General features: G+C 39.0%; 1 protein-coding gene across 2 annotated transcripts; it reads right to left on the bottom strand.

Moving 5' to 3' along the window:
• Positions 1 to 438: 438 nt before the first annotated feature.
• On the bottom strand, positions 439 to 17,828 carry mios (missing oocyte, meiosis regulator, homolog (Drosophila)). Of its 2 annotated transcripts, none has more exons than XM_081597175.1 (12): positions 17,808 to 17,828; positions 13,749 to 14,615; positions 11,485 to 11,974; positions 11,173 to 11,271; positions 10,838 to 11,092; positions 8,636 to 8,805; positions 7,384 to 7,449; positions 7,130 to 7,288; positions 6,478 to 6,630; positions 4,868 to 5,072; positions 4,568 to 4,697; positions 439 to 3,250 (listed from the first exon to the last, which is right to left on the bottom strand). In XM_081597175.1, exons 2-12 carry the CDS (start codon positions 14,565 to 14,567, stop codon positions 3,160 to 3,162), a joined length of 2,637 nt encoding a protein of 878 aa, XP_081453301.1. In that variant the 5' UTR covers positions 14,568 to 14,615; positions 17,808 to 17,828; the 3' UTR covers positions 439 to 3,159. The 2 variants fall into 2 exon arrangements, with proteins under 2 accessions (XP_081453301.1, XP_008429199.1); XM_008430977.3 differs by lacking the exon at positions 17,808 to 17,828 and adding an exon at positions 15,887 to 16,020.
• Positions 17,829 to 18,055: the final 227 nt, after the last annotated feature.

Raw genomic sequence — 18,055 nt, 5'->3', positions numbered from 1 at the left:
AGGTAACAGCACAGTGGCCATCGAACAAGACTTAAAAATCAACAGCAGATACCAAAAAAAATTAACATGTTGCCAAAATAAGGGCTAGGTGTTTTTTTAAGTGCTTAGGCTGTTTTTAGAAGCAGTTGCGACTCTAATGGAAGTATAAAAATGTGTAAAAAGTTAATTTTGTATAATAAGTCCCCTTTAAAACTTTTTGCAAAGCACTGTGTTTGTGTGAGACTGTTGGTTGGATTTTGAAAGGAACGTCTCAGTGTCCAAAATATATCGAATTCCCAGTTCTTCTGTAGTGAGGTGAAAATGTGACATTCTGTGGAAGTTTCCACATAAGATGAGGAAAAGATTCAGTAAGCACAAACCCACACCATCTGCGTCTGTAAAACATAACATAAAACAAACCATGCAAACGTATGGAAAACACCTCCATTCAACAGCAACTTCTATTTGTCAACTGAGATTTATTTAAAAGGCAAAAACACAAAAAAACGGTTGAATAGGATGAAATTCCAGACGCTGTGTTTTCCAGGGCTCACCAATTTGTCCGCCCCGATCCAAGATGGTCCACAAAGGGGAACGCAGGCCTTTAGAACCTCGGAGAAACTCCTCCTCAGCTCTCCATGACTAAGTGATTTAGGCAGCTATGGGGAAGGCCGCCCAATTTACAATCAGTCCCTGCGCTGGAGACCAAGCAAAGAAAGACACAGACGCCATTTACAGGCGACGGCTACCCCACAGATGGCGGCCATCCCTGGATTCATGTGGTATGCATAGATTTTGGGTGCAATTTGGACATCGGCGAGGGGAGAAAAGAAAGAGCAGGGCAGTGTGTTGATGTTGAGGTTGTAGGAGGGAGGGGAGTCGCTGTTCTCTCGTTTTCTCTTTGAGTCAATAGTGTTCCGGCAGCTGAGCTTCTTTATGAGGGGAACAATCTGGAGGGTCTTGTCAGGGTGCCGAGCAGCTGCCGTTTTCTGGGGAGCTTCTTTCACAGACCACAGGCCTGGAGTAGGCTGGTGAATACAGACGCACCCTCCCACACTCCTCTTCCTCCACAACGTCTCTAATCCGCCCCCCGTCCCTCCATCCCTCCCTCCACTGCAAACCTTTCATACTGGAGAGCATCACTAGAAAAACACCAAAGCTCATCAAGTCTAGTTTCTGATGCAGAGGTGTCAAACTCATCAAGATCATGGATCTCCTTAAAGGTACAGTATGTAACTTTAATTAAAAATATGTCTTTGTACATATTAAAACCATGTTGTCACACTTTGTTATGAAACAGATAATCTGTGAAAACATGAAGCTCCTCCACCTTCTCCTTGAGCAAATATCGTCATCTGAAGAAATGCAACGCTCCGCGTCGAAAACAACCAATCAGAGCCAGGAGGAGGGATTTAGTGCTGTCAAACATGCTCATGTAATTGCTGCTAAAGTCAAAGAAAACACTTGCCATAACAGGAAAACCATTTATCTGTCATCATCCATATTAGTTAGCCTTAGCAGGCAGAGAGCAAGGGGTGGATAAGCAGCCGCGTACAGCGGGTGATGGACAGCGCTAAGACCCACCTCCTGGCTCTGATTGGTTGTTAGCACTGTGAGAAGACAGAGGAGCTCAACGCCTTCACAGATTAGCTGTCTCATAACAAACATAGTGACAGTTTCAACATATATGTAAAAATATATTTTTTTTTATAAAAGTTACATACTGTGAATTTAAAGGGTTGTTTGTGCTGTTACCATCTGAAGAAATGCACTACTCCTAATCAAAAACAACCAAAAAAAAAAAAACAATACAAATAAATAGCTCTCTGCATTTGATGGGAAGTTCTTCAAATTAAAAATATAAAATTCTTTTCACATCGATGCCATTTGGCAATACACAGTTAAAAACTGGTTTAATTTGACTTATAAAATAATGTTATGAGATCTACAATAGGATCTAGTGGGCCACAAAAATGGCTATGGTGGGCCAGATTTGGCCCGCGCGCCTCGAGTTTGACACGTGCTCTAGTGCAAATATCTTAGTACAATTTAAATAAGAAAAATATAGGTTACTAGTAACTTCTCAGCAATAAATAGGAGTATATTTTTCCTTAATATTAATTTTTAAAAAGTGCTAGTTCCACTGGAAGATTATTTCACTTATAACAAGACATTTTTCCTTGTTATAAGTAAAATCTGCAAGTTTAGCTAGAACTATTTAATCAATATTAAAGAATTATTGAGTTAAAACAAGCTCATATGTGTTTCTGTAAAAATACTTATATGTTAGTTTTGTCTCATTTCAAGTGCGCTGAGATATTTGCACTAAAAACTAGAATAAAATTGCTAGGTAAGATTTGATGTTTTTGCAGTGCATTATTGTAATCGCACCCCGAACATAACGTTTATGAGGTATGTGGAGATTTTCTTTTCTCCACCAGACGATAAATACGGACTAAAACACAACAAAACTCACTTTAGAAATAATGGCACGACCTGATATCTGACTGTATATTAAAAACAACAGCATCCTGATTCAGGTTAGACTGGAAGAGGCTGGAAGCAGCACAACCTCTTGTGAGATTCTCCTGAGAGTGATTTTTATTAGTAGAGCAGTAAATTAGTAGTTGCTCCCTTTCTCTCGTTAACATGGTTAGTCAAATCATTACCCACACTTTGATTCCCTTCTTCATATAGACAACATTCCCTAGACTAATGCTTAACTGCATCACTCCAAATAACAAACATATTCATGTTTTTGTTTAGTTTCTAGAGCAAATATCTTAGTAGATTTGAAATAAGACAAAACTAACTTACAAGTAACTTGTAAGTTTTAAGTCAATAATTCCTTAATATTTTTGAAAAAGTATTAGTTCCTCTGGCAGATTCTAAGATTTTTCATCAGTTCTAAGGAATTATTGACTTAAACGAGCTGCTATTACTTGCTAAAAAGTTACTTGGTAGTTTGGTTTAATTTCAAACATACTAGGATATTTGCAGAAGAAACTAGACAAAAGCTCTTGGTTAGATTTTGTGTTTTTGCAGAGTAACTTTCTATCCAAGCAGCGTCTTCAGAGCGGGTCGTCGCCGACGCTCGCTGGTGTGGCGGCGCAGCAGCCGGTCTGCACCCGTTGGCTCCCGGCTCGTGTTTAGCTTCGGTTTCCGACACGCGTGTCCCGTTTAGCTGCTGTCTGCCGGCACCAGGTTCCCTGTGGTGTCCAGCTGCATGCATTTACACGCACAGGCCGACACCGGGCACTCTGTGTGGTCTCTGTGGGGCACATATGAACACGTTCTTATTCACAGGTAACTGTAATGTGTCAGGGCTGCAGCACAGTTAGGGGAACTGATGAGGATTTGTCGACTGTACTTACTTTCTCTTTGGGACCAATAAAGTATGTTTGAATTTGAATTGAATTTGATTCGATTACATTATCGATCTCGCTTATCGAGTCGATTCCTCATTGAGTTAGGAAATAAACTCTTTAATTCAACATATGCATCGAGTTTTCATTTTGCTTGTTCGATTCAAACTAAATTAAAACTTGCTTAAACGATAAAATCCCCCTGTAATTTTAAAACGAAATGCAACATTCAGGACATCAACAGTTTGTGTTTTTAACATAATAAATGAGCCTCGTCTGAAACCATATTCTAATTTATTTAATATGACTGTAAATGTTGGAGATTATTCATTCGGTATGGCGTTAATATTAACACAATACACAGAAAGTGGAGGAGTTTAACGCTAACTGGGACGTTCAAAGCAGGAGCCGCTGGGATCGAAGCTCCGCCCCCTTGAGAGTCACCGCCGTTGCTAAGCAACGTATCAAACACTTTACATTCATACAAATCGGTTGCCGGCTGTGTGGTGAACTGCTTGAGGATGCTGGAGGGGTTTCCTCCTTCTATTGTGTTTAAAGTTTTTAGCAACCGGCCCGACAATCGTCTTTCTTTTTGTGTAATACATATTTTAAAGCGTTTCTGCCGCGACGCCATCTTGGATATTCTCTAAAGCAGAATACGCAGCGTGTTCAATACGTCACAAGTTACGGGAACCGACAACGATTCCAAGTAATTGAACTCCTGAGAACCGGTCCTCGGTTCCTAACAATCCATCAATCGATTTTTAAAAGCTGCACCATCTGCCAATTTCTAATTTAAACCGTTATATACAATATTAGAACCACATTACAATATATGAAAGAAAAACTGCACTGTACTTTAAGTCGTCTCTCAACTCGAATTAGTTTGTTGGGAAGAAGTCAGAATATCAGGTTACCTTTCATAAAGGCAGGACTTGTTTTCACATGTTTGACCAAGTTTGTGAAGCCAGTGGTGTATTTAGCTGGTGCAGAATTATCAAATACATTTTAAATTAAGTAAATGTATGTCTGTATTTTTTTTTATTTTTTAAAAGACGTTCGATTCACCTCTGTTTTTCTGCATCGGATCGTTATCAGTCGATACCAAACCTCTGATATCTGTATTGATAAGTGAAAGCAGTGAATCCCTAACTTGAATACCATTTTTGGGTGTTACATGTGAATTTCAAAAGCATGAAAATAGTTTTCAAAATGTCGCCCACCTGAACCAGCTCAGCATGTGACCAGCATGCCCACCATGTCGACAGTTGTGACACCAGGTGAACCAGTTGTTGAACTGGGCGAGTTTGTTCTCCCTTGTTAAGTCCATTTTCTCATCCGACTTTCCAGTTCCTGAATCCAAAACATTCAACATTTAAACCCGACTATCAGCGCTGTTAGGAGTGATGTCACAGCAGTAAACGTCCAGGTGCTAACGGGTTTTAAACGGCGACCAAAGTCCAGTCATTCCTCCTAAAGTTAAGCATTACAGCATCTTCAGCTCCGCGTCCAGCTGATCCTACCTGAGCAGCTGGAAACAGGTGTGCCCATGTTCATGAGGCAGAGCGCACAGCGCGGCAGAGGCTTCCTGCAGCCAGGACAGCTGGTGACTTTTGATTTGGTGGGTGACCCGCTGACCCCGTACTGGCTGAAGCCCCGGCCCTGATGAGGCATCGCAGAGCAGCTGTAGGAGATGGACTTCCCGCAGAAATTACAGCTCACAAACACCTGCAGAGAGCAAAACACAGGGCTGGGGCTCAAACGATTAATCAATTAATCATGATTAACTGATTATTTAAAGTGCGTTATATCATAAAAACATAATAGACACACCGACTGTGAAAAAGCAATAAACATCACATTTGTCAACATGAAATATGTTGATCAATATTCCACATTCTACTCGGGCTGCAACTAAAGATTATTTGATTAATCCGATTTAAAAAATGGCACATTCTACAAATTTTCTATTTAACCTTTTTTAAAATATTATATTAGAAATACATTAAAATAAGCAAATAGTTCAATACATTTTTTAATAATAAAATAATCATTTAATTGCCTAAAATTCAATACCTTAGCATTCCTTAGTTAATCTGAACCAGTATTTCAGATTAGCCATTTTTGGCTAAAACGTATTTACAGACAAATGTTTTTACCTTTGATGCTTTTGGCTTAATTCCTGCTTTGAATTTGTTGGGTTTTTTCACCAAATGGCCTTTATTGAGACTATAATTCAGTTAACGATTAATCGATTAATAAATTAGTTGACAATGACTTCAATAATCGATTAATCACGATTAATCGTTTCAACTTTACTTACTAATCAAGGGCAACTCAAAACAGGAACTCAGTGCTTCGGTTTTGAGGTTTTCTGGGAATCAACTAATTTAGTAATTGATTAATCGTTAACTAGAGTACACAGACTTCAAAAAGGCCCTTTGCTGAAAGAAAAACATACTAAGAGCAGTAATTAGGCCAAAAATATACCAAAGAAATATGTTTTGTATTGTTTATTTTTGCAGTTATCTTTATTTTTTTATTTATGTGACCCATGTATGTTATGTATTTTTTGTTGTTCATGTTTTATGTGTAGATTCAGGGAATTGCCACTAATGGAGATCCAAATGGTTCAAATTCTTAAAAACAACCTCCAACTAAGCTTTTGTTATCCAGTTATTAATTGGTTAATCCAAAAATCAATCCCCAGATCAGCCCTACACTGCACTGATAAGCAGAAATGTCTGAGCTTTTCACATGTTGAGGTTAGAAGTATTTTTTAAGTTGTTTAATTGCATCATTTGCTACAAATGATCAGGTATTTACAAAAGGGATGCCATGTTATTGCATTTTAGGCAATAAAACGTTTATTTATTTAAAAAAGGAATTAAATTGCATTTTTAATGTGCTATCATATTGTATTAAACATGCTTAAGTGGTTAAATGAAAACTCTGCAGAATGTGGTCATTTTTAAAATCCGATTAATCGACAGAAGAACTGATTATTAAACTAATCGATAGTTGTAGCCCTGGGTAGGCCTGGTATAATGAGTATAAAACCAACAGCTTCATGCTGCCTGGGTTTACATTTTGTTGGGATTAAAGGCTCTGCAGCAGAAACGAGCGTCGTTACCTGAGCTAGAGGTTTGGAGCTGGGGTCCAGTTTGCCCCTGAGGATGTCAAACTCGGCCCGTTTGTGCCAGAACCTCCATGCGTCCAGCAGGTTGCGGTAGTTTTCGATCCAGCACTGGACCCGAGGGTCTTTCAACACGTCGCCAGGGGAGCCCTGGCAGCAGAGATCAGCAGGTGTGAAAACGCCCTTTGACCTTTTCATTTCAGAGCAGTTAGCAGAGCAAAAGGCAGCCTCATGCTAGCAACATGTTGCTCTGCACAGGCTGAGTGGTGAGCGCTTCAGTACCAATGGCATGTTGGTACAAGACAACTAAAGTAATTAAATAACACTTTGATGTTCTAGTGCTGCTTCATCGGAATAAGTAGATTTGAAGGTTTAGTACATTAAATTAAGTTTTTTTCCTCTTACATTTACTGTAAGTAATTACTTTGCAAGATAACAAAACTTTCTGGAAAAAATTTTGATTCACTGGTATTTAGCTGGAAGCTACTAACTATATATCATCTGGGCTATTATGACTATTTTAATAATCAAATAATCTATTGGATATTCTGATGATTAATCAAGTGAAACATTATCTCGTTCCATAGTAGCTACTTAAGCTATCACAAGAAACATATGGAGGAGAAAATGGCAGTGTTCATCAGAGTACCTTCAGCATGCAGAAGCTGGCGGTCTGGACGTCCCCGGTCCGGTCCACGTAGCTCTCCATCAGATCGACGCCATCTTTAGTGAGTCCGGTCAGCAGGATTCCCTCCAGGTTTCCTGCCTCCTTCATCTCAGCGGTCAGTTTGTCGATGTAACGAGGCAGCTGCAGGGAAATCAGCAGCAGACTCAGATGAAGCTGCTTCGCTACATGCGACACTTGGCACGTCGATGTGCTGCAGGAAGCTTCGCTCTGGTTACCTGAGCATCGCTGAGAAACATGCAGGCGAAGGCGACTCTGTCCCGGACGGCAACTTTGCTCTCATACTGAAACGGAAACAGAGGTAACGCAACACAATGCTTCTCTACCAGGACATGGGGGGGGGGAGCAACTACGTAGTTACATTTACTTAAGTAACGTTTTGGAAAATAAATAATTTTTACTACTCTGTGCTTTTTATTTCTACACTCACTTGAGTAAAATGTATGGATTCTCCAGCAACTGAATGAAAAACAAAAAATTCCCTAGACAGAGACCTTCAGTTTTTGTTAAAGTTTCATAAACTTTATATTGAAAGCAAAATATATTTTGCCTAATTTTGTTATTTTGTAATTGTGTTACGTCTATTAACCATTTTCATTTTAAAATGCCAAAATAAGCTCATTTTTAAACTCTTTTAAATCTTTTTCAAGCACATTTAACACTAACTGTTCAGGTAATTATTAAAATTTAAAAACATTTCACAGAATTAAAAAAAATGAAAACAATAAGCACAAAAATTTAAATAATTAAACCTTTAGGCAAACATAAAATATTGTATGTTTTTTTCTTGTTGTGCAGGTAAAAGAGAAAAAATGAACAACAATATTTTAGTGCTTTAAAATTATATTTTGGCCCCTTAATACTTCCAGCCTGGGGATTTTGGCCCTTGGACACAACTGCAATACATTTTGTTAATTTTCCTTTTTTACCTGGAATACATTTTATAACGTTTGATTGCATTCCTTAACATATTATCAGACCATAAAAAGTAGATATGCAGATTTTTTTAAGACTGTGTGGGAAGTCCTGCATGTGTTTTAAACTTTGAGCCTGATCTGAAGTGGAAACATTTCTGAAAGCAAACATCCACAGCAGCCCATCATTTCTATAAAAATCCAACCAGCCCGGCTTGGAAATGACTCACTGGATCGTCTTATCTCATTACGCGTTTTTACCAAGAAAAACTTTGAGAGAAATTTCAGCTGGAAGGGAAAACAAACATGGATTCTGGCCTTTCTCCTTTACACAACAGTTTTATGACTTATAAAGCCAACAGTGGAAATGGAAAACAAGTCTCTTCCTGTGCACCTGAATTTTTTCCACATAAAACCTCTGAAGTAATAGCAGCCAATTTATTACTGTGTTAAGTATAAATAAACCTCCTTATGGAGTCAGAACAAAAGGGCCACTGTCTTGGCTTTTCTGTATCAACTAACTGGCTCACTAAAAGTCGAAGGCGCAGATATTTACCAGCACGCCGTCGTAGGCTCCAGGCTCACTGGTGAGGAAGGCGAACATGACGCAGAGGTAGGGGTTCTTCAGCTGCAGCCTCAGAGAGCTGCACATCTCCCTCCACAGGGACGACTTCTCGTCGGTGTAGCCCGACAGCGCCATGGCAACAACGTTCAGGTTCAGGTCGCCTGTAAGTAACACAAAACTATTGATACCGAGTCGTTCACAGCCTGCTGTTAAGGAGGAACAATGTATGGAAGCAACTGATATAAGCCTTTATTTATACTTTGGTTTGTTTGTCTAGAACAAGGGTCAAACTCAAGGCCCGGGGTCCAAATCCGGCCGCACAGCTTTATATGTGGCCCTCTGGACTCCAGAGCTTTTAAATATTATTTTATGAGTCAAATCAAACCAGGTTTTATTGCTATACTGCCATATTGCATCAATTAGTCCCTGCAGTTTTTCAGGAATCCACAATCGCCAAAATTCATGCAATAATAAACAAATTCCCGAACTTTTGCATGCTAATAATAGTAATAATAAAGTTTTTTGATAAAGTGTTTTCAAACAAAGTGCTGAACAATAACAAGGAGATAAAACTAAAAGAGAACAATAAAGTTTATAATGAATAAATGTGAGTTTATTGGAATTTTTCTGCAAAAATGGTCAAAAGCATTGGGGTCAAGTGATGCTACCTCCCACCTGCAGGTGGCAGTATGGTGTAAAGTTATCCAGGAATATTTATCTATTTTGTACAGATGTGGTTTAATTACTGCTCTGAAAAAGTTATATTTATTCAGGAAATAACTTTTTCTAATATGAATACTCTAGTTAATGATTAGTGAATTACTAAATTAGTTGACGATTATCTGAACGATCGATTAATCCGATTGCACAACTAAACAAAAGATAATAAAAACATTGTTAATCTGCAGATTACATGATTTTTTTTCAACGAGTTCTTACATAAGTTTGTCGGGTTAAACATATTTTCTCTTGAGTAAGTGTGTGCAGAGGAATCACTCAGTAGGAACTAAAGCAGCGGCTCCGGCTGCCACGGCTCTGTTGACGCACCGTATCCACAGAACGGCTCCGTCAGTCGTGATCAGGAAACACAGCAGAAAACTCTTGACCTACTTTAGTGAAATTTTTCCTCGTCACACGTGTGTAAACAGCAGCACAGTGAACGCACTGTGTGCCGTGGAAAACATGACTCCAGTCGCCACATTCTGCTTTATTCTCCCTATAAACTTTATTTTACTTTATTTAAATATTCAGTTTGGTTTTTAACTTAATTTACAGCCTGTATTCATAACACATTTGGAAACACTGGCTGATTTGTTGAGGGGCTCTTCAGAACGAGTGATTCGCCCTACCACAGACGGAAGCATATCTTTAATACAGCCAATAAATAACATTAAATACAATGTGATTTATAAAGCATATTGAATACAAAATACAGAGTTTATTGAGTAAAGCAAGAAGAAGAGCACTAAAATATTTCCATAAACAAACTCCTAAACCTCATAGACAGCCTTCCTGGAAGCTGCACTGGATACCATATTAAGGCTTTTGTATTGAAAATAGGACATTAAAGTGTATAAAGTTAAGTGACTTTACTTTTGGTAACAAAGTGTAACTCAACTCCAAGCATATCCGATTAATATCCCATATTGTTGCGTCGTTCTTTTGGTACCTTATCAGTATTTTATCAACTTGGATTTTATTTTAAAGTTAGTTTGTAACCAGTTTGTCTATTTAATATAATTTATTTGTTGGCGCTTTATTACAGCATATTGAACAGGCACAAAATATCAAAACATTCCTTTAATTACATATTTTTGATAATTATTAAGTCAGTAAGTGAAACATTTAATTAAGCATGTTGTCATGAGATTTCAGTTAACAGCTGAAAATATCAGTTATGAGGGAAACTCTTTACCAAAGAGCTTCTTGTTTTAGTTGAGTTTGCTGCCACCTACTGGATGAAAATGGAAACATATTTGAGCATCAGAGGAGAGGAATGCATTTTGTTTCCATGTTCACAGTCTCCATGCTGGATAAGTTTAATTTTCCAGGTCTTTCCAAGCAGAATTCATGTCATTACAAGAAATTTAAGACTTTATTCTGAGTTATATTTCCTCTGGAGGACGCAGACAGTTTATTCTGTAATGCAGAAATGTTTTCGCCGTGTTCATTCAGCCTCGATCTACCGCTCACCTTTTTCGGTGACGGCTCCCTTGCTGAGGATCTGGATGGCGCGGCGGATATCCAGGTTGAAGAGAGCGATGGCCGCCGCTCGCTCCCACTCGCGTTCCTGCTCCAGAGAACGCAGGAAGGTTTCCACGTCGATGTCGGGACCGCGGCTGATCCATCCGCAGAGCCGCAGGGCGAGACAACGCTCGTCGCTCTGGAAGCGGGTTACGTCCGTCTGCCGGTCCGAGCCGCTCCAGCACCTGCGGCTCTCCGTCGTGCCTTCAGGAAGACAGAGAATTAAAGAGGAGCGGCAGCAACAACCCAGACAGATGTTTCAGGTCAGCGATTTGTTTTCTTACCCGAGCTCGTCTTCACAATGTTCTTGATGCCGGAATAAACCGCAAACTGCTTGTTTCCCTGCAGTTTCAGCTCCGCGTCCTCTGAACACTGCTTCATATGTGATACTTGGATAGGAAACAGTACAAATGTTCCAGTTTTGATAAAAGAGGAACCGATGTGTATTGATCCCATTACTGGTATTGAGAATGAACCCAATCCAAAACGGCAGATCTATTCAGTCCTCCAGACCGCTGCTGCTGGAGTTCTGACTAAAACCAGGAAGATACGACAGGTACCAAGACAGGTGAACAGGTTTCCTAGTGAAAGGATATAGAACAGGTCGAACCATAAAGACCTGAGCTGCGGGTCGCTCCCTCCGGCCAGCAGGTGGTTCCTCCAGACCTGGACGGTGTCGTGTCCGTACCTGGACTGAGCGCGCTCCCTCATCTTGGTGGCGATGTCCTTCTCGGCTGCACCGTCCGTCCCTTCGGCCTCGTCCTCGACGCAGCTGTACAGGTGTCGGCCGCAGGCCCACATGAGCGACGCCGTGGAGCTCCAGGCCAGAGAGATGCGCTCGAACACGGTGAAGTCAGTCATGACCCGGTTGGCAGCGGAGACCACCACCATGCGGTTCTGGGAGGAGGGGTGCCAGGCGAAGCTGCCGATCTGGCTGTCGCAGGGCTGCACGCTTCGCTCGATGATGGTGGGCTCCGTCTCGTCGCCGATGGGGGTGGGAGTGTGCTGCATGTCGTACAGGCGGATGATGTTGCTGTCGCGCGTCAGTGTCGCCAGAAGGCCGGTGCGAGTCGGACACCACGCCACCTGGTGGTAAGAGAGGAAAACTGGGATCAACAATATAAAATGGACCCAGTAAATCAATAGAAACATCTGTATCGGCCCATATCTGTCATTTTGGAACATATTAGTGTTGGTCGGGTAACTTAAACTGTTCTGACGTTAATAAACAATCTAACTTTCTCCCAAAGTAAAGTTCAAGCACTTTCCAAGCACTTTTAAGGTAAGTTTTCAAACTTTTCCAGCACCACACTTTGGAGATAAAAACAATACAAACGAAGTAGGAATGAACCGATTACAATTTTATGGTCGATTGCTGATTACCAATTTTTAAAAAGTGTCCAACCTGCCGATTCCGATTTTGGCTGATGCCAATTTTTTATGTCTGAAATGTCACTAAATATACAAAAGCAGCAAACCTCTCTCACTGCAGAGCAGAAGAGAACAGTGGTTGACCTTTAGACCTTAGCTGAGGTTCATAAGATCAGCTTCACATGTATCAGCCAATCAACAATCTCCCAAAATAAAGGAAAACAGCCAAAGTAAATTAGTCCACAACTAAATTTAAGTAATAAAGACAGTTTTAAATGTGTGATTATATGATGTAAATATCCCTAAATTAAGTTTTTTATTTGCTTGAATCCATTTTTGGGCCTTATCGCCTTTACTTAGTTTTATCTAAGAATAACTTCTGGTTTTATGTTTGATGTTTTTATTTTAAGTGACCATTTGTTATGTGTTAAACGGCAGTTTGACAACATCTTGTTTTTAGCAGCCCCTGATAGCGGCACGAGGTGTGCATGATGTAAATAAGAACATGTTTTAAACATGCATTTCTTTCATTATGTGCTAAAACTAAAGTTGCTTTTAGATAGTATTTTAAGTTGCAAACATAAACTTTTCTAAGTTTGGATTTTTGGCTTAGACTTTTTTAATGTGTGCATTTCCTGCTCTTACAGTAAATTTAAAGGTTTTTAAACCTGCATGTTCATCAGTAAAGTCGTCCTTATTTGTGAGGTATGCAAAGTATAACATCATTTAATAGTTATTAATGTAAAATGTTGTTTTGAAACATCTCTCACACATGCCTGAATATTCAGAGAACAAAATACTGATTTAACAGAATTTTTTTTAAACGTCCTATTTTAATAACATTGTTTAACGTATAAAATATAGACAATCTTTATTTCAATTACACAGATCAAAATGCCACTGAGAAATTCGAAATAATAAATATTAATTACATTCAAATAATCCAAACAAATTGTGTTACAGTAAATAATCTTCCTGCTCAAATTAAAAGCTTAAACACAACATATAAAGAAAGTTACAAAAAAATTCCACACTAATTTATCTGGCATTTAGCAAATAGAAATAATTTTGGTAATTCTCCCTGACCTAAAACAAGAAAAGTTTTATCTTCTCTCACTTCAGACAGTGATAAAAAAAAAATGTGTGTGTCTTTTTATGATTTATTTATCACTCATAACTTTTTTCTGAAGTAAAACTGGAGTTTTTATTTTTGCATTCTGGTATAAAGTAGAGAAAATAACAGCAGCGTGAATCTCTTTCAAAGACTTTTATAACCGACGAGCGCCGCTGCTGTTCTTAAACTGGACCTTGTACCTTTATTATGTTTACTTTTTTATTTTGTTTATTCAGTTTGATGATCATGTCAAACTTTTCTCTTGTAACGTTGAGCCTTATTTGATTCATTTTGTTAAAAAATAAAGAAGTTATTAATCTTGAAGAACTTCCTGCTTGAATAAATCAATAAAACAGAGAAAACGTCAGGCCGTACCTTAGTGAGAGGTTTCGGCTGTTCTGTGAGGGTCAGCACCGGCTTCTCAAACTTCCTCAGGTCCCAAATGGCTACCTGGCCTTCAAAGAAGGACGCCACGCGGTCGGGAAAGTGCGGATCGACCGTCACCCCCTGGATGGCCTTAGTGTTCACAAACGTTTTCTGGCTCGTGTTCCTCAGATCAAATATTGCGAGGTTTCTGTGCATGCCAGCCAAGAGCAGCTTTGTGTCTCGAAGCAGCCAGCAGAGGGACAGGCAGGCGTCGTTTTGGCCCAGCTCATACAGCGGCTTGGTCACCACCGTGCTGGAGTCCAGATCGACAGACGAGAGGCGGATTTTCTCAGCTGCTACGCTGGTTTCTGGGGCAAATTTGCTGCTGATATCCCATATGAGGACAGAGAAGTCTGCACGGTGCTTATCCAGCCCAGCTGCCAGTAGGTTGCTGTCCACCGGGTTCCAGGCCAACGTGTTGCACTGCCGGGCATGCTTGGGCACAAACTCTTTTCCCACCAGCTCTTTACACGTAGAGTTGTGGTTCTGGCCCAAACTGGTGAGCACGACTCTGCCGTTAGCTTGTCCCACAGCCAGCAAACATTCAGGCTCATGTTTTGGGTACCAGGCCACACATTTCATGTATGGAGTGTCAGAATTTATGGCTAGTAATGTAGCAGCAGTTTCCTCAGAGAGGGAGAGAGTGCCGGGTTTTGTTTCGGTGCTGCCCACAGGTCCGATGCTGTACAGGCCCAGCTCAGAGTCGCAGATGACGTAGCGGTTCGGGTGGTGAGGAGACCACAGGATGTCCGGCTTTGAGCCACTCATGATGGAGAAGCAGTGAGGAGGATTTCAGGAGAGTCCGTCTTCTGCAGCCTGAAGAAAGTCACACAAAGACACAGAAGAATTAAACATATAAATTTAAAAATTAAGAATCTCTAGCCTCAGAAAAAAACAACAGTATACATGATAAAACTAATAAAACAACACTTTGACTGTGTTACATGTAAACTATTTATTTATTTTGAACAGACAAAAAGTAAAAGCAAGAAAAACTACAAAATAAAGCAAATTATCAAAACCACTGATATGCAATTTTACATTATTTTTAAAAGGAGCAGGTAGAAGATACAGGCTCTTATGATTTCCTTCCCCTCTCATACTCATAACCTACAAACATTTAAAAGTTGCCTGATTTTGTTACTTTGCAATTATGTTATATATATAACATAATTATTTCCATTTTGATCCTTAAATTTCAAAATTTCCACATAACCATGTTTTAGTCCACATGATTTTATAATTTTTAAATATTAAATTACTGATATTTTGGTCAGTTACTCAGTACTTGAGTAGACTTTTTACAATTTTTTTTTACTTACTTGAGAAATTTCTTGGATGGCTACTTTTTACTTTTACTTCAGTCTAAAATATGTTGAACTCTTAGTTGAATAGAATTTTTGGGTACCCGTCTCTGGTTATTTGTTTTTTTTTTTCTTTCTCATTTGTGTTTAAAACATCATAATTTAATATTTTTGTTTATTGCATTGCATAATTCTTAACTAATCGATCAGATGTTATGCTCACTCAGGTCTATAGAAGCTTTTCTACTAAGTACTTTTTTTTTGCACTTAATTAATTAGTATTACCAATGAAAGTAGTGCTACTCTTACTTTGGTAAAATGCATAGTTTCTCTAGCTACATCTACTTGTAAACTCTATTTTTACTGTCAATCACCAACCAGTACGGATATATCTAGTAATGGAGTACTCTCTATTTTGCTCAGAGACCGATAGACATGTGACACGCGGGTCCATAAGCGTTCACTGTCCTCTTAAAGTTACAGCAACGTGTTCATTAGCTGAAATATTACTTAAATTTAAGCGACTAACTTTAATCCGAGAAATCAAAACGGCGCTAAATGATTAATAACAGTAAAGTTCCTACAAATTACATTATCAATGTGTGGCTAAATCGTTTGGAGGATCACAAAAAGCCAAAAGTTTCACTCGGTAGAAGAAGAGTTCAAAGTTTGTTGACAAGCTAGCACCGAGCTAATGCTAAGGAGAGCAGCTGAACCGCTTCTAACAGCTTAATGCGGAAGTCAAAACTATTTTTACGATATACGACTAACAACAGTACTTACACCGAGAGCGACTAAACTACAGGAAGTTTTACGTTTTGATGCACACATGTCTCCAGAAGGAAGGTTGCAGCACCGCGAAGATGTTGTGGGTTACACCAAAACAAGTCCGTGTTGTGTGACGTGTTCACCACATAAAGTTCCGCTGGTTGGAGAGGCTTATCATCAACCAAGTGGTAGAAAATATTTACTTTAATATAACTGAACGAACGGTTGATCATTTTAAATGCGAAATTTTACCATTTCGTAACTGAATTAATACATTTATTATTAAAAACCATCCTAGATTGATGAAAGAAAAAATATATTTTTCTTTTTTTTTAAATACTGTGGCTTTGCTGACTCTTAATGACGAATTCAGTTAATAAATAACTTTAATAATAATAGAAATATTTTTCTTTATCACGCTAATTTATTGAGAACCTCTTAGTTTTTTTTCTCTTTTCAATTCATGAATACTTACAAATAATTCAGTTATTTTGACCGTATAACATAAAATGCTTTCCATAAAGTAAAAGCACGGGGATCACCACTAGAGGGCGCCGCATGCGACCAATTTGATAAAGAAAATGATCCAACACCTTTTTAGAAAACTGAATGTCATGAATATTATCTGAGGCAAATAAAAGTTTTTAAACGTGTTGATTTCTGCCATGGGAGTGTAAAATTCACCCCTTAAATTATCAAAACCTGAGTACGATACAACTAAAATAACTATTATTTTATATGTATTTATCTATCTTCTTCATGAATACAAACAGTTTCATAAGCTACAGGCATGTTTTGAAGACATAAAAAAACTGGATTACTCTACAGATAGAAGTTGTCATCTTTGGACCAGAACCTCTGAAACAGAAAGTCAGCTTTTGTAATCATTTGAGCTTTGACGGCATTAAATAAAGAACCTCAGGGTTGTTTATTTAATGAAGTTAAATCCCATAATAAGCAGGTTTCTCAGATTTTCTTAGAATATTTGCAAAATTAGAAACATCCTGTCCAGAAGTGATGATAAAAACTAGCCCATGCATTTGTTACTTGAAAGCTGGACTATTGTAATTCTTTACTATCAGGAAGTCCACCAAATGCAGTTAAACTGGGAGTTTTCCTCTCCTCTGTCGCCACATGACTGACTGATTAAAAGTCAACACACAACGCAAAGGATTGTCGACTGTCGCTGCGTTCCCATCCAGGAGGACTCAATGGTGCAAGTCAAAAACTCTGTCTGCTGGGTTTCCTTAGATAGGAAACATTTAAAACTGAATAATAAACTGAGCTTGACTGCATTGTTTAGTAGTAGGGTTAGTTTATTACATACTGGCAAAAATATTGCTACAATATATAGTCTTTTTTTGTCTTTTGGTGAATTTGTGTCTTGCCAAAATCCTTCAACATAAAAATGTATCTTTAAAAACCAAAGTTAAATTACTGTCGTGCAAAAAGTAAAAGTAATTTGTGATAATGAGAGTTCTTAAAGTACTTTATTGTGAAGCATCTTAAAGTGATAAAACTAAAAATCTTTAAATGTTTTCATCACAGATTCCATTAGAAAGGCCGGTGTAAAAAATAATCATCTTCTGTAAAATACTCCAAGTTTCTCTTAGTGTTCACATTCATGGCCTTTGTACAGAAAAAAAACACAAAATGTATAGAGTTCTGGAAAAATAAATAAGAGCCCACTGCACTGAACCCCATAGAAAACCTGATGGTTGTTCCACAAAATGTTGATTTCTTAACTCTCCCCGAGTTAAAACATTAGTATTGTCGTTTATAAATTAATTTGAACTTGCTTTCTTTGCGTTATTTGAGATCTGAAAGCACTACATCTTTTCTTATTATGAAGCCTCTGCGAAAATTCAAACTGGACGCTCTATTCATCTCACCTGCTCAGCCAAGCATCTCGTCATGCGCCTCGACTCCAACCTACCGGTGACGGTACCGGGGACGGTCTCCTCCTCCAATCAAGCGTCGCTCCCTGGATCAGGTCCAGCTGTTCGTCTGCTTCCGCTCCTTGGCTGAGCTTCAACCTTCCTCCACCCTCCGCCTTCAGCTCGTGGTTTCTTCACCATTCTCTCCACCACCGGTGTCCGGGCCCGATGGGGGAAGACGTCTCTAATCTTCATACGCAGCGGCTCATTCTCTCCGGCAGCGTTACCAGCGCATCGTCTTCCTCCT

The sequence above is a fragment of the Poecilia reticulata genome, chromosome 16, assembly GCF_904066995.2.
Source record: "Poecilia reticulata chromosome 16, P_reticulata-male-v2, whole genome shotgun sequence".
In the NCBI taxonomy this organism is placed as follows: domain Eukaryota; kingdom Metazoa; phylum Chordata; class Actinopteri; order Cyprinodontiformes; family Poeciliidae; genus Poecilia; species Poecilia reticulata.
The sequence above is the reverse complement of the archived record's forward strand: the minus strand, read 5'-3'. Positions and strand labels throughout refer to the sequence as shown.